The following is a 16,799-nucleotide window of genomic DNA, read 5'->3' on the forward strand; positions in this document are numbered from 1 at the left end:
TGAATTCGGGCTACACAAAAAAATCGAAAAGAAACTGCAACCTTGACTCAACCTGCAACCTGCAAATTTCTAAATAGTAATGATTTCATAAAAAAATACAGGGGTACCTCAACTAAAGTGTGACCAAACTTAAGTGTTTTGAGATAAGAGCTGTCTCTCGACTAATTGTTATGCTTTAACTTGCGAGCAATGTGAGTTACAAGCATCCCAGTCATTAATTGGCGTAACAAATGTCCCATTGAACATCGTAAAATCTGCGCAAAACATCTGGTCTTACAGCAGGGGTCTCAAACTCAATTTACCTGGGGGCCACTGGATGCAGAAACTGGGTGAGGCTAGGCCGCAAGAAAAGATGTCTTAAAAAAATCTAACATGCACTTTTTAATGAATTCACCTTCTTTGAATTGCTATCCCGCCCTAGCAACATACTTGCCAACCCTCCCGATTTTTCCGGGAGACTCCCGAATTTCAGTGCCCCTCCCGACAATCTCCCGGGGCAACCATTCTCCCGAATTTGTCCCGATTTTCACCCGGACAACAATATTAAGGGTGTGCCGTGATACCACTGCCTTTAATGTCCTCTGCAACCTGTTGTCGCGTCCGCTTTTTCACCATACAAACAGCGTGCCGGCCCAGTCACATGTTGTATGCTGCGTCCACCTCAACCGACGCACGGAGGGGGGAGCGGGGTTTGGTGGTAGCGAGGGTGTATATTGTAGCCCGGAAGAGTTAGGGCTGCAAGGTGTTCTGGGTATTTGTTCTGTTGTGTTTATGTTGTGTTACGGTGCGGATGTTCTCCCGAAATGTGTTTGTCATTCTTGTTTGGTGTTGGTTCACAGTGTGGCACATATTTGTAACAGTGTTAACGTTGTTTATACGGCCACCCTCAGTGTGACCTGTATGGCTATTGACCAAGTATGTCTTGCAGTCACTTACGTGTGTACAGAAGCCAAATACAACATGTGACTGGGCTGGCACGCTGTTTGTACAGGTTGTAGAGGGTGCTAAAGGCAGTGCCATCACTTTTGCTATTATTTATCAGCTATCAGGAGACACAATCATTATTTAATTGACTTTTCTTTATTCAGGCACAAATGTATTTTTGAGTGAGTCTGTTATGTTTTTGACTTGATGGATTATTTTGTCTTTCTATTCATTTCTATAAAAAACAAAAGTTCCCTATCAACTGTCCTTCTGCGACTTCCTATTAGAAGTTTGTTTTTTTTAAAGCAGAACAAGACAATGAGAAGTCCAACAACAATGATAACAAAAAAAGTAAATGATTTCCAACCAAAACACATGGCCCCAACATTGGCTGTGTTTTCAGCAAGAAAATTGGGATTCCCATGATTTGCAGAACCATGCAGACCTTGTTTGAAACTTGCAATCTTTGACTTGGAGACAGCCTCAAATCTCCACTGCAACATTCTGACGTGTTTGAACTCTGTGCATTTATTTGATGGTTGTATGTTTCAAAAACATGTTTTGAACTGTAATTAAGATGATAAATTGAACATTGTTTTTTTTTTTTTTTTACCTGATGTGGTAAATTCCAGAAATTAATTTGCATAATTGTATACTCACAGTAAATTACCGGCTAATAATTACATTACTTTCACATTAAATATGTAAAACAACAGGCACTTAACTGTGTTACAACAAGGCACTGTAATTAGCTGTAAAATCACAGTTCTGATAGTTTTAAGCTTTAATGTAATCAACCGTAAAATCACAGCCACGCAGTTAAAGTAAAATACTATAAATATTATTGTGAAAGTAATGAGATTATTCACCAGCAATTTGCTGTGGATTCACAATGAAAATGTTTACCTTGTACTTAATAACTTGGATTAAAATGGTGTGAGTGAATGCAGCGGCGTCATCAAACCTCAGATGGCCGACTGTGAAATCAATAGATCCCTAAGAGGAGCTCCTGACCGAACAAAGTACACAAGGCTAATGTGTTGCACAGGCAGGGGGTCGTCTGTCCACTATTAGGGACACCTCTGCTCGGTTTAACAAGTGCACTACGCAGTGAAGTGTTCATCTACTTGATATTCAGCAGTCATTGCTTGGTTTTCACTTTGATTAAAATGCTATTGTTGGTTAATGTTCTATTCACACACATGCATGTGAGGTTTTATTTGGACTCTGGAGGTTTTGTGCTTTTTTTGCATTGTTTGCGTCCACTAACACTGGATTCAACCTTTAAAAGCCCTAGAAGTGTTTGTGGCTATATAAATAAACATTGATTGATTGATTGATTATACTTTAATCCTCTTACTGTTTTCCATAAAATTTTAAATTGTTTCGCACATTAAAAAAACAATGACAGGATGCAGTGTTGCACTTACAAAAACGCTGGAGCACTCTTCCCCCCCCGCAGATAGCGCCGTCAATTCACTTTCAATATACTTTTCTAATTTTACAATTTAAAGCAGAGAAAAAAAAAAGAGCAAATATGTGAGGGAGCAAATGCTGGACCGCCAATATAAGGAACTGATACATATTATCTTAAAAGCAGAAAAAAGGGAAAACAGGATATTGAAATATATTTCTATAGTCTGCACATAATCAACTGATGGGACGGGCACTTGTTTGTTTTATGTATGTAATGCATCACATTACATGTCTGGGTCATTTTGGCTGCTGTTTCTCCCACTGTTCTGGGGTGAGGGTCTTTTGTTCAAAGGCGTGGATGTCTTTCAGTTCCTCCGCTAAGCAGCTATTCACCATCCTGTTAACAGATACATTTGTTAATGTCACGTGACAGCAGCACTCATGCACTGTGCAGTCATATTGCACAGCTACTGTTGTGTTTATGTAAAATAAAAGTTTAAGGTTGATATTGTGATATGCTTTTTTAAACGCTGGTTTAGTGTGGCTGAAACGAGACTTAGGCTAAATAATTATTTTTTTAAGGGGTTAAACGACTTAGTGTAGACATGGCCTTAGAGGCATATATATAAGCGATCATTAATTTTTTTATTTTATTTTTATTATTTATTTATTTATTTATTTTTTAAATGGGATGGAGTGGACTTATACACTATTAAGAAAAAATATTTTTGAAAGATTTAAACCATACATCATCAGCAAGGCGTTACTGCTCGCTACAGCCTCACTTCATTCGACACTCACATGGATTTAGAGAAGAAACTATTGAAGGCACATCACGTCGTTACATCTAATCCACTAATCCATGAAAGTAACGTATTTGATTAAAATAACGAGTGCCGTAGTGCTGAGATTGTGACACTGAGAAAAAAGATTTTTGCTTCAAATATTAGTCCCATCTACAATTCATGTCTGCAGTTGTTTTTATAGTGTGAAGTTCATATTTTGTCTTATTTAGCTTTATATGTCCCTGTTGTTCAGCATTGTTTGCTACCAATATCAAGATTCTGTATATGCTGTTGAGAGATGTATTCATCTAGTTGATTAATACTGTTAAGGATGTTTTCTTGATGCTAACAAATATCACCAAAGACACTTTGTGGTCATCCCTGTCGACATTTGACTTTCCTGCAAAACAACTACGATTTTAGTTTCCGTTATGGAAATAGACAATAGAAATACGGTGGATTGAACCAACAATTACAATATTTATGACAATAGTTTATTTGCACAAGCAGGTCTTCGAAGTTATATTATATAGCAACCACAAAAGAACACAAACTAATGCGTTCTCTTGTCCATTCTTTACGTTTGGTTTTGCTCTCAAACACTACTAATATAGTAGAGAATAAACTTGATTGAATCACAGAAAGTTTCTCAAACAAAGCATATGTTCAAACAAACATTTTACAAAGTGATCACTGCAGACACAGGCATGTCCGATTGTATTCCACCAAATATTGAAAGTGGTATTTCTAAAAGCCATTTTCTTCAATGTACTTTTGTTTTTTCCCTGACTTTATTACCTTTATGAGCACTTCTTTCGGGACTCTATCTCTCTATTTGAATAACTGGAACACCCAAGAGCAGAACAGAAATATGGCATTTTCTATTCAAACTCTACATGTACTCATTTCAATGGTACGCTCAAGCCGGTTGACCATCATGTGAATTAAGCCGCGAAGAAGAAAAATGGATGTGATGTGATATGCAACCCAGCAATATAAAGAGGATGGATACGTTCCAAGGCACCTCTGCAAATGGTGAAAAAGAACATATAAAGGCTACACCCATAAAAATTGCTAAATGTCTATTTTTGATCATCTAATTTGTTTATATTGTATGATTCTCTTGGTTTTGTTTTTTTACACATTTTCTAAACAAAATTTTGCAATTAAACAATTATAGAACAGAGTAATGCACTTAAATGGCCACTGTGATTCGTGTGTAGGCTATGTTGTAGTACCTGTGTCTTTGTAATAGTGGCTTGCCCTCAAATTGGGTGGAAACCACAAGCACTTTAAAGCTAGTTGCACATCTGTTGGGTGATGTGTCCTCCACATCCTGGAGAACACAAGACAAGTGATCAGCACCAAATGTAATATGTAATAGTAATACATAAAATGTTCTCATGGCATTCCATCGATCGCATCTGGACTGTTCAGTTTGTCTTAGAAGACGTTACGCCTCATGTAGGCTTCTCAGTTCATAGACTGGTCAGATCTAGTTCAGAAGCTGGTGCCAAAACTCCAACTATTTATCATTCAACACAAGGAGTGTGGGGCCGGGCAAGGATGGTTCCGCCCCATAGTAGCATGTTATGTGGGTGATTCTAGTGAGTCTAACAATTGATTTGGGGATGGTAGTGGTCGTTTCACAGTGATTGTTTTGCCATACAATACCTTAATGCTAACGAGGGGGATTTTCATTTTATTTACGGACGTTGGCATTGACTAAAGGGTTGCTCTTTTGCATCTCAACAGTTGTTTTTTCACTACAATAGGGCCAAACCCTTCTTGCACATCCCTCCTTGTGTTGAAGGATAAATAGTTGGGGTTTTGGCACGAGCATCTAGACAAGATCTAACCAATCTAAGTCTATGGGCATGCACTGATGAAGCCTACTTGAATGAGAGGTGAAACGTCTTATTTAAAAAAAAAAATCTGATTAATCACACTTTTAAATTTGGATCAGTCATGAATAATCACAGGTTGTTAGTTGCTGGCATAATTTAAAATAACTTGAAAAAGAGCCTAATATTTGTCTATGGATGTTCTCATTCATCCAGGTCATTGTCATCTCAGGGCATTCAATCGATTGCAGCTGGATTGTTTGGGTTGTCTGAGAAGACGTTTTGCCTCTCATCCTTGTAAGCTTCATCAGTTCATGCTCATAAGACCTAGATTTTGTCTAACGGCTGGTGCCGATACCTCAGTCGGCCTCCTTAGTTCATGCTCATAGACTTAGATTGGTCAGATCTAGTCTGGCGACTGGTGCCAAAACCCCAAATAATAATACTCCCAAACCTGGAAGGTGTGCCTAGGCAAAAATGGTTTCGCCCTATCGTAGTGAGAAAAACAACTGCTAAGATCCTACAATCCTGACTGTCAAAGCCAGTGACAGTCGTTGAAGTCTAATTTTCCCTCGTTAGCATTGAGGTATTGTGTGGCAGAACGATCGCTGTGGATCGACTACTACCAGTCCAAAATAGTCTGAATCATTCTATTCAGTTGTAAACACATTGCACTGTAGTCACCTTCTGTGACCAGAATGTTTCTAACTCCTGTTATTTGTAGGAGGCTAAATTGCAGAGTCTCTTGGGAATGGTTCAAAGGACACCTCTTCTGTTCAGGGATGTTTTTTCAACCTTGACATAGATAGCTTCCCTCACTCCTCTTTCGTACATCTGGCCTGCCTTTCCAGAATGGGTACTTTTTTTTGTTTGTCTGTTTGTATTGACAATGGCAGCACTCTGGTGTCTCATGATGGCCATCTTCTCAAGGACTGTTACTGTTTTGGCCCCTGGATTCCCACCCCCTCCTTTGAAAAGACTCGCTCCCACCAACGTGAGAACCCAATCTGGCCCTAAAGATGCCATCCTGGCAAGGTCTATATATAAGAACAGCAAACAATTTGTGATGGGGGCTCACTTTTGCTGGCCAGTGGATCTTACGTACGCAGCCGATGAGAGACCAGTGCTGTAACATATAACTGTGGCCTGTTTGAATAAATTGATTGATTGAAACTTGTATTAGTAGATTGCACAGTACAGTACATATTCCGTACAATTGACTACTAAATGGTAACACCCGAATAAGTTTTTCAACTTGTTTAAGTCGGGGTCCACTGATTGATTCATGATACAGATATATACTATCATCATAATACAGTCATCACACAAGATAATCATCAGAGTATATACCGGTACATAGAATTATTTACATTATTTACAATCCGGTGTGTGGGATGTGGAGGGGGGGAGGGGGTTAGGTTTGGTTGATATCAACACTTCAGTCATCAACAATTGCATCATCAGAGAAATGGACATTGGAACAGTGTAGGACTGACTTGGTAGGATATGTACAGCAAGTAGTGGACATATTGAGAGAGAGAGATCAGAAAGCATAAGAATAAGTATCTACATTTGGTTATTTACAAAATGGGGAGGTAGGATGTGGAAGGGAGGGTGTTAGTTTAGGGTTGAAGTTGCCTGGAGGTGTTCTTTTAGTGTGGTTTTGAAGCAGGATAGAGATGCCCTTTCTTTTACACCTGTTGGGAGTGCATTCCATATTGATGTGGCGTAGAAGGAGAATGAGTTAAGACCTTTGTTAGATCGGAATCTGGGTTTAACGTGGTTAGTGGAGCTCCCCCTGGTGTTGTGGTTATGGCGGTCATTTACGTTAAGGAAGTAGTTTAAAATGTACTTAGGTATCAGGAAGGTGTAGCGGATTTTATAGACTAGGTGCAAGTTGTTTTACTCTGTCCTCCACCCTGAGCCAGCCCACTTTGGAGAAGTGGGTAGGAGTGAGGTGTGATCTGGGGTGGAGGTCTAGAAGTAACCTGACTAGCTTGTTCTGGGATGTTTGGAGTCTAGATTTGAGGGTTTTGGAGGTGCTAGGGTACCAGGAGGTGCAAGCGTAATCGAAAAAGGGTTGAATGAGAGTTCCCGCTAGAATCTTCATGGTGCTTTTGTTGACCAGAGAGGAGATTCTATAGAGAAATCTCGTTTGTTGGTGGACCTTTTTGATTACCTTGGTTGCCATTTTATCACAGGAAAGATTAGCCTCTAGAATGGAACCTAGGTAGGTGACCTCATCTTTGCTGGTGATAACAATGTCACCCACTTTTATAGTGAAGTCACTGACTTTCTTAAGGTTGATGTGGGACCCAAATAGGATGGATTCCGTTTTACCCAAGTGTATGGATAGCTTGTCAGCGAGCCAGGTGCAAATTCTACAAAGTTCAGCACTGAGGATTTTCTCCACCTGTGACTTGTTGAAAGACCTGGCCTCTGATTGTTCAATCGAAGAACGCGAGTAGAGTCTGATAAGGTAAAGGAATGTATGGTCAAACTATATTGCAGGATTAATCCACTTAAATGATTAATCACATCAGTTAACTCGTTAATGTTGACAGCCCTATTCCTAAAATAAACTGAGCAATACACTTGCAATCCACTGAATGCCCAGAGAATACAGTGATAAATGATAACATCCATAGATAAAATGACACACTGAATGACGACCATACTAATAACAAACAACACACAGAAACCTACCACGTGTTCTGCCGTAAGCTCTTTTTTAAGTTTGTCCCGGATATGATCGGAGGTTACGGCCATTTCTAGAACAACAAAACAAGCGATGACAGAAAAAGTAAATTGATTATTTTTGTTTAAAATGGACCATCTCCCTGCATAAACGGCTTATTCACAATGCGTTTTGTTAGCCAAACCAGAACCGAAAGTACACGTCTCCCCATACCCCCGTTTTAACTCTTCACCCTTGGTTTGATTTAAAGCATAAACCTAATTAAACACATTATATATTTACAAACAAACATATTGTACATACGGAAGATTGTATGTCCTGATATTTCTTGTATTTCCTGTACGCGAGTTTAGAAACCTTAGCTCAGAGCAGGTCTGACCACGCCCCGCGCTCCCCAGAGCTCATTTGATTGGTCGTTGCAAAGTCGTTTCTTCTTCTTCTAGCTGCGCTCGCTGATTTCTCATGCAGCGCGCCACTTATGCCCCCATCGGTCGCTGAGGGAAAATGACTCGCTGTCTTGTTCAATATGACACCTGCTGAATGAAGGAAGCATTCGTAAGGTAAAGATGTGATGAAAAGTTGACACTCGCCAGTCGTCATCATGCCAAATGTACACACTCCCAGCAGCCAGGAAGCAGGAACATCCACTTTTAGGGGTAGGTTAGACCACGATATTAATATTGTTAAATAGGATTGAATTGTGATTGCCAACTGCATGCTCTAGTACAGTGGTTCTCAACCTTTTTTCAGTGATGTACCCCCTGTGAATTTTTTTCAATTCAAGTACCCTCTAATCAGAGCAAAGCATTTTTGGTTGAAAAAAAGAGATAAAGAAGTAAAATACAGCACTATGTCATCAGTTTCTGATTTATTAAATTGTATAGCAGTGCAAAATATTGCTCATTTGCAGTGGTCTTTCTTGAACTATTTGGGAAAAAAGATAGGTTTTTATTTATATTTATAAAGGATTTTTGAGTTGTTTCTATTTTTAGAATATTTAAAAAAAATATCTCACGTACCCTTTGGCATACCTTCAAGTACCCCCAGGGGTACGCGTACCCCCATTAGAGAACCACTGCTCTAGTACAGTGTTTTTCAACCTTTTTTGAGCCGAGGCACATCTTTTGCGTTGAAAAAATCCGGAGGCACACCACCAGCAGAAATCATTAAAAAACGAAACTCCGTTGACAGTAAAAAGTTGTTGTCACAATTGTTGGATATGACTTTAAACCATAACCAAGCATGCATCACTATAGCTCTTGTCTCAAAGTAGGTGTACTGTCACCACCTGTCACATCACGCCGTGACTTATTTTCATTTTTTTGCTGTTTTCCTGTGTGTAGTGTTTTAGTTCTTGCCTTGCGCTCCTATTTTGGTGGCTTTTTCTCTTTTTTGGTATTTTCCTGTAGCAGTTTCATGTCTTCCTTTGAGTGATATTTACCGTATCTACTTTGTTTTAGCAATCAGTTGTTTTTATCCGGATGTACATTGTGGACGGCGTCTTTGCTCAACAGTAAGTCTTTGCTGTCGTCCAGCATTCTGTTTTTGTTTACTTTGTAGCCAGTTCAGTTTTAGTTTCGTTCTGCATAGCCTTCCCTAAGCTTCAATGCCTTTTCTTAGGGGTACTCACCTTTTGTTTATTTTTGGTTTAAGCATTAGATACCTTTTTACCTACACACTGCCTCCCGCTGTTCCCGACATTTACAAAGCAATCAGCTGGCGGCTGCCACCTACTAATATGGAAGAGTATTATACTGTTACTCTGCCGAGCTCTAGACAGCACCGACACTCAGGAACAACACATCATTTGCAGACTATAATTACTGGTTTGCAAAAAATATTTTTAACCCAAAAAGGTGAAATTAGATAATCTCCAATGGCACACCAGACTGTATCTCACGGCTCACCAGTGTGCCGCGGCACAGTAGTTGAAAAACACTGCTCTAGTAGTCTATACTATCGCTATGTGGCCCTTTGTTGTGAAAACTTCTTCACAAGCTGTAATGCTGTTTTCCCTCACAAACTATTAGGAACCCTGATGATTGGAGTTTGTTCCACAGGCAGTTGATATGTGTTTTTAGACTGTGCAACAATATAGGTAATCAAATATTAGACATTCACTAAGATTTATGTGAGAAAAACTACAGATTTCGGCCATTTTGCAAGTTATGCATGTTATCTACGAAAAAAAGTAGAGTTGCATTTTTTTTTTTTTTTTTTTATTTTATAAACCTTTATTAATAAATTGCAACATTTACAAAAAATTGACAAATAATAATCAAAATAAGTACAAAATAAGTACAAAAACAGTACAAAACAGCGCCAGGGGGTTGTCGACTCAATAAAGTAAATAAAATAGAATGCAATATATATATATATATATATATATATATATATATATATATATATATATATATATATATATATATATATATATATATATATATATATATAAAACAAAGTGCAAAGCCATAGGCTCATACCAATTCAGTAAATAATTTACATATGGAACACAGCATCATCGTTTTCACAGCTTTTTGGTTGTTAGAAGTAGAGAATGTTTGAACGTAGAGTTTTAATTCTTTTTTAAAGACACAAAAAACAGGTCGGGTATTGAGAAACTTACATTTATGAATATAAAACTTAGCCAATAGTATAATGAGGTTGCAGTGAAGGCACAAGCGAGAGAGTTTGCAGCGGCCAATCAAATGAGCTCCGGGAGCGCGGGGCGTGGTCATCCCTGCTCTGCGCCAGGGTTCCTAAATTCGCTGCGGGGTCCTGAGTTCGAAACAGCAAACTAATGAACGCCTGACAACGTGGGTGAAGTTTAAATCAGAAGTTCGTGAACATAAACATACATGGTGAACTTAAAAGGGCTGAGAGATGTGTTAATCATCATCATTTGTTCCAACATTTATTAGTACTCGAAAAGAAAATATTTTGTTTCCTCATTCTCATCAGGCAGTTTCACGGACTACTAAGTAGGAGTGTCGTTTGAACGTTTCCATAATTAGCGACAGCTTTAAACGGTCGGCACAATGTTATGGTCGTGTCTATGCTGGTGTCACTCTGTTAGGCTTTGCCCCAAAAAGTGACAATATTCGGACAACTCAGCTGGTGCATATTTTCAAATCGTTGCCTCGATGACGTTTTGTGCTGGGGTTTTGGTGTAGTTCCCCCCCGCCACAGCAATGGTTGCTGAGGTGGAGAGCTTCTATGGCGTGTATATGCTCTACTGCCTCAACCCTAAATTTAAAGGGAGAATATACATTGGCTTCACGGTGAATCCTGAGCGCAGGATCGTACAACACAATGCTGGACGACACAAAGGAGGAGCAAAGAGGACTAGTGGGAGAGGACCATGGTATTGTGCACCTTTCTACTGTTTTATTTACGCTACTAATGATCACTGATATCGCTGATATTCTGCATGCTATCCTTTGTTGTTGTTTAGGGAGATGGTCCTCATCATACATGGTTTTCCTTCTGACATTGCTGCCTTGAGAGTAAGTGAATTTGTGTTAAATTACATAGTCAAGCATCGTTAATTGCAATGTTATGACAGAAGTCATTCGAATAAATGAAACTTGCTCAAAGTTACATACGTGTAAGAACACCAGCTTATGGTAGCTTATGTTACCGTCCATCCATTTTCTACCTCTTGTCCCGTTCGGGCTGGCAGGGGGTGCTGGAGCCTATCCCAGCTGCATTCAGGCGGAAGGCGGGGTACACCATGGACAAGTCGCCACCTCACCGCAGGGCCAACACAGATAGACAGACAACATTCACACCCACATTCATTCATCCATCCATCCATTTTCTACCGCTTGTCCCTTTTGAGGTTGCGGGGGGTGCTGGAGCCTATCTCAGCTGCATTCGGGCGGAAGGCGGGGTACACCCTGGATAAGTCGCCACCTCATTGCAGGGCCAACACAGATAGACAGACAACATTCACACTCACATTCACACACTAGGGGCAATTTAGTGTTGCCAATCAATCTATCCCCAGGTGCATGTTTTTGGAGGTGGGAGGAAGCCGGAGTACCCGGAGGGAACCCACGCAGTCACAGGGAGAACATGCAAACTCCACACAGAAAGATCCCGAGCAAAGGATCGAACCCAGGACCTTCGTATTGTGAGGCACACGCACTAACCCCTGTTCTGCTGCCAGCGTATGTTGCCATTAGTGGTTTAACAGAACACATTTTAAAGTGTCTATTTTTCACATTACTAATTTTTAGGGCTGTCAAAATGAATGAGTTAACTCATGCTATTAATCACAAACAAATGATCACATTAATCACGTGAACACACTTAGATTAATCATGCAATTTGTCTTGACTGTACAAGCTCTTCTACCTTAATCGCTATATGGTCAGTGATCGGATTAATAAAGTTAAAAAGTTAAAGTACCAATGATTGTCACACACACACTAGGTGTGGCGAAATTATTCTCTGCATTTGACCCATCACCCTTGATCACCCCCTGGGAGGTGAGGGGAGCAGTGGGCAGCAGCGGTGGCTGCGCCCGGGAATCATTTTGGTGATTTAACCCCCAATTCCAACCCTTGATGCTGAGTGCCAAGCAGGGAGGTAATGGGTCCCATTTTTATAGTCTTTGGTATGACTCGGCCGGGATTTGAACTCCCAACCTACCGATCTCAGGACGGACACTCTAACCACTAGGCCACTGAGTAATTTGTCAGTGCAAAAATGAGTGCGGAGACTCCGACTGGTGTGCTCGCTCGCAAAGTTCACTCCAAAATACATTCTGAAAGAACTTCAGATTAAACTGTTCCCAAATTTTGTGCAAATAACTGACGTGCATCTAAGTAAAATGTTTAAAAATGTTCCCGGATGACATTCTGTCATTAAAATTGCATTTGTATACAAATATTGGGGGCTTTTTAAAGCCAGTTTCAATTATGCAAACGAGTAATCACCTGTGATTGACCATGATTAATCCAAATTCCAAAGTGTGATCAATTTTATCAATAAAATGAATCCGCTGTCTTGTCCACATTTAGATGCAGGGAGGAAAGTTGGCGCCCTTTAAGGCTGCAAACAGCCCTCTGAAGTTTAGAATATGGAGTTGCTTTTGGGACAATTAGTTCATGATTGTTTGAACCGAACTGTCGCCATGGTGTTTTGTCAGTTTGAGTGGGCGTGGCAGAACCCTCACTCCTCCAGGCGTCTCTCCCACATCTCCCGTCGCACCAGGAAAGAGTCCAGTCTGCAGTTCCACTGGCGCGTTGTCTCCAACATGCTGCGGGTGGCGCCGTGGAGCCGACTTCCGCTGATGTCCCGCTGGCTCAAGCCCGAGTATAGGATGGACTTTGAGGCCAGTCTGCAGCCTCCTCTGCACATTCCCGTCGTCTTCGGAGGCGTGAGAGCCAAAAAGAAAGGTCTGTTGCAACCTGAAGACGAGTTGGAGACTTCCAGGTGTTTTCTTTGTAACGGACCAGTCAAGGTAGGTTGCTTTACTCATTTCCTGTCTGGATTGATATAATGAACATTTGCCAAGCGACCTCTCAATCTCCTCCTCCTCAGACATCCGAGAAGCTGCGCTGCTTCCGCCCGTCTTGCGGGATGAGCAGCCACGTGATCTGCCTAGCCAAGCACTTCCTGAAGGCGGAGCCATCACACCTCCTGCCCGTGGTGGGGAAGTGCCCGTCCTGCTGGCGCTCCATGCTGTGGGGCACTCTCATCCGCCTCAAACAAGGCTGCTTAGGAGACCTGGAGGAGTTCACTTCATCTGGATCCCAAGTAAGGTACTTCAGCTTTGTCTTCCACACAGTCATGTCGCTGAGATTAGGGGACCTTTTCACGTTCTCATTGCGGACTTTGTGTCTTCCTTAGAATCACTGGGCAGATCAACTATGAAAGAAATGAACTGAAATGACTGCTGTCTCCAATTTATGCAGAATGCATTGTACATAAATGTCTATCAAATGCCATTATATATTTTTTATACTTGTGATCTTGAAATATCTTTTAAAACCATGGTTTTACATATTAAAGGGGCGTTATTATGATTTTTTCCCCCTGCATTTACAACACTTCTTTGTGGTGCTTTGCTCCAAATTTTGCATTGATAATGTTTTTCAGATCGGCATTTTGGCCGTCTTAATAGAATGCGTCGTTTTGTGGGCGGTTTTAATTACTTATCGAAATCCGCTTCCAGGCCTAGCCCCCTTTGACTACGTCTCCACCCTGTCAGCCATGTTGTAGTTTTTAGCGCTTCCATATCGAATCTACTGACAGATATAAATTAGGACTACGGTGAACGCTAGTTTGAATTAGAAATAGCAACTACGGAGGATTTTAGCATGCATGCGCAATTGCACATTTATAAGCCAGTATGCCCCACATCAAGAAGACAGGTAAAATAAGAAATTTGACTACAACTGAATCAATATGGCAAACTTGTGCAAAGCTCTTCGGGTCTTCTACCATACATGAAGATATCCGCTGACGTAACTAAGGCAAAATACGTCACTACAGTCTGAAAGTCCAAACTACTTGTTTGGGGCAAGTTCGGAAGAAGACAAGATTGTTTTATAAATACGTCTGGTTTGATTTCACATTTTCGGTACTTATGGGGATCCAAAATACCCCAAAATCAGTAACAATCGGTAAAAAAAAGTTTGTTATGCATAATAGGGCCCCTTTAATTGTGTTTTAATGCACTTTAAAATGTGTTGTATTTGATGTCAACTGAGCATATGGAGCTTTAAAGTAACAATATGTATGAATTAGAGAAGGAAACTAGACAAGACAATTTCAGTATGTATGTTTCAATGCAATTGAACTGACACTGAATTAAAATGCTGTACAACAAATTGGGAATTGCAGGGAAAATTGCCTGAATGTTTTGATGCTGAATTGGTTGAGAAGGGGGTGGAAAAATGCTATTTATTTCAATAGGATTTTTTTGGGCTGGAAAATTCAGATTTCTGGGAAAACCGCAAATTGAGGAATATAAAAGTAAGAAGTGTGACCCAAAAACTTGTTCATTCATTTTTTTAATGGGAGTTTGTCAGGAAACATGTGGACTTATGAGAAGTGTGACTTTTTCCAGGCCTGTATGCCCGGAATGAGCTAAATATTTTAATGTTGGAGTTGAATGAATGGGTTGAGAAATGTGGAAGAAGTTGAGCATAAAAAAACGAGCATAATAGGAATAATACATGTCCTTGAGCCTTTACATAATAACAAATCATATGGATGGGGTATGGGCTTGCAATTATTCCAATGATCATAATAATTCATACATGTTTTACAGAAACAAAATAATCAAAATATTATTCAGGTAGCGATAGTAAAATACACAGTGACTATTTAAAGTGTTAAAAATTGGTGATAGTAATCAGATTATACAATAACAACAATTTTGTGAATATAAAAATATGAATTGCTGGTATATATATTGTATACAGGCTATGATCTCTGCTCTCAAAATTTGGTGCAGGGCAGGAAGATCACAGAGGCTGAAGGCAACACTTGAAATTGCCATGTTAGGGTATGCATTTTCACATCCTTAATCTTTCATTGATGTCCGTCCTCACTGCTCGGCAGGTTGGGTTTGCAAGGTGATCACCGGCTGGAGAAAGAAATTAATACATTAAAATATTTGTTTGACAAAAATAAATCTCTAAACTTGAACAAAACCTAATTCATGTTGTTCAAGAACGGAAAGTACAAATTAATGTTAAAGTTGGAAATTGATTGCAAGAAACCTCATGTAAAATATCTGTGGCGAAATAGCAAAAAGTATTGACATTTTAGGAAAAAACAAACACATCTTGAACCATAAGACATTACACACACTGTATTGTACTCTCTTATTGCCATATATTCATTACAGCATGGAAGTCTGGGCAAACACATACAAGAGCACATTCTAAAAGTTAGGCACATTTTGAAAAAAAGAGCACTGGGAATAATAAACAATTTTGACAATTGAGGACACACAAATGTACTACTTGTAAAATCACACATAATTAACTTCTTTGGTCCGGTGAAATAAAAAACTGCACAAATAACAGTCAAAACTCAAAATAATCTACTTCCACCAAATATTCCCAAAATGTTCAAAGATAGAGATGGCAATTGAGTTTGAAGTGGCCTTGCGTTAACATGCATTAGTTTGTGTGGTGACTCTGTGGAATCAATTTTACGAAGAAACCAAACCAGGTAATACCATCATACAATTTAAAGATATAAAGAACATGTTTTACGTAGTACAACAAACCTAAGGAAACAAATGGTCTTAAAGGTGTAATGTATTTAAACAAAGTGTATTTGCTACAATGATGAGAGGGTTTATTATCGTAAGTATATGTGGATGTAATGTATATACTGAATATTGTTATAAATCAGGTGATTATGTATTGTTTTAAGATTACTATATCCGAGTATATTCTTCCTGCTCCTTTTCCGACACTTTTCTTTTTTTGAATTATCTTTTAATATAACTTTTTTTATTTTTACAAATGACTACTAAATTGGAGATGCTATTTCTCTTTCTTCGAGCAAATTAACAAACCCACTCTTGACTCACCATTTTGGGAGCCGGTGCACAGCAGTTGACCACCTTGCAGCAATAAGCGGCCAGAGTGATTGATATGGCCAACAAAGTGACCTGGATGATTATGCTCTCTGCAAATAGGTGATTCCTTGTGCGCTGTCAGCAACAGAGAGGAAGTCAGGTCAATAACCTGTGCTCCAAACACCTTGACATTGTCACGGCGGTGCTAACTTACCTCGAGAATATGGCAGTTACTCTTGTCACTGGTCTGGTTGCCGTGAGAGTAGTACCAGCAGTGTGTTGAATACTGATCGATATTAATCAGTAAGAAGATTATGTTAATGAAGCTGGCGAAGCAGGCCACAATCTGCATTCCTAGGCAGGCCATCAGCTGACAACGAGAAAACACTTTGCAAAGTTTGTTCTAGGCAGCATACTGTACAGTGCATCCGGAAAGTATTTACAGCACTTCACATTTTGTCATTTTACAGTCTTATTCTAAAATAGAATATATTCATTCAAGTCCTCAAAATTCTACAGACAATACCCCATAATGACAATGTGAAAATTATTATTTTTTATTTTTCAAATGTATTAAAAAC

General features: G+C 39.6%; 2 protein-coding genes across 3 annotated transcripts; one reads left to right on the forward strand and one right to left on the reverse strand.

Annotated features, from left to right (window-relative positions):
- Positions 1–2,252: 2,252 nt before the first annotated feature.
- Positions 2,253–8,102, reverse strand: LOC133605934 (bolA-like protein 2). Its single transcript, XM_061959340.1, has 4 exons — positions 7,971–8,102; positions 7,676–7,740; positions 4,364–4,461; positions 2,253–2,737 (listed from the first exon to the last, which is right to left on the reverse strand). The coding sequence occupies exons 2-4, from the start codon at positions 7,736–7,738 to the stop codon at positions 2,638–2,640; spliced, it is 261 nt and encodes an 86-aa protein (XP_061815324.1). The 5' UTR covers positions 7,739–7,740; positions 7,971–8,102; the 3' UTR covers positions 2,253–2,637.
- A 2,352-nt stretch (positions 8,103–10,454) lies between these two features.
- Positions 10,455–13,645, forward strand: slx1b (SLX1 homolog B, structure-specific endonuclease subunit). 2 transcript variants are annotated; one of them, XM_061960023.2, is made up of 5 exons: positions 10,455–11,031; positions 11,122–11,173; positions 12,823–13,137; positions 13,218–13,433; positions 13,527–13,645. In XM_061960023.2, the coding sequence occupies exons 1-5, from the start codon at positions 10,859–10,861 to the stop codon at positions 13,548–13,550; spliced, it is 780 nt and encodes a 259-aa protein (XP_061816007.1). In that variant the 5' UTR covers positions 10,455–10,858; the 3' UTR covers positions 13,551–13,645. The 2 variants fall into 2 exon arrangements, with proteins under 2 accessions (XP_061816007.1, XP_061816006.1); XM_061960022.2 differs by having other exon boundaries at positions 10,459–11,031; positions 13,218–13,438.
- The last annotated feature ends 3,154 nt before the right edge of the window (positions 13,646–16,799 follow it).

This window comes from Nerophis lumbriciformis, linkage group LG05, assembly GCF_033978685.3.
Source record: "Nerophis lumbriciformis linkage group LG05, RoL_Nlum_v2.1, whole genome shotgun sequence".
Classification (NCBI taxonomy): Eukaryota; Metazoa; Chordata; class Actinopteri; order Syngnathiformes; family Syngnathidae; genus Nerophis; species Nerophis lumbriciformis.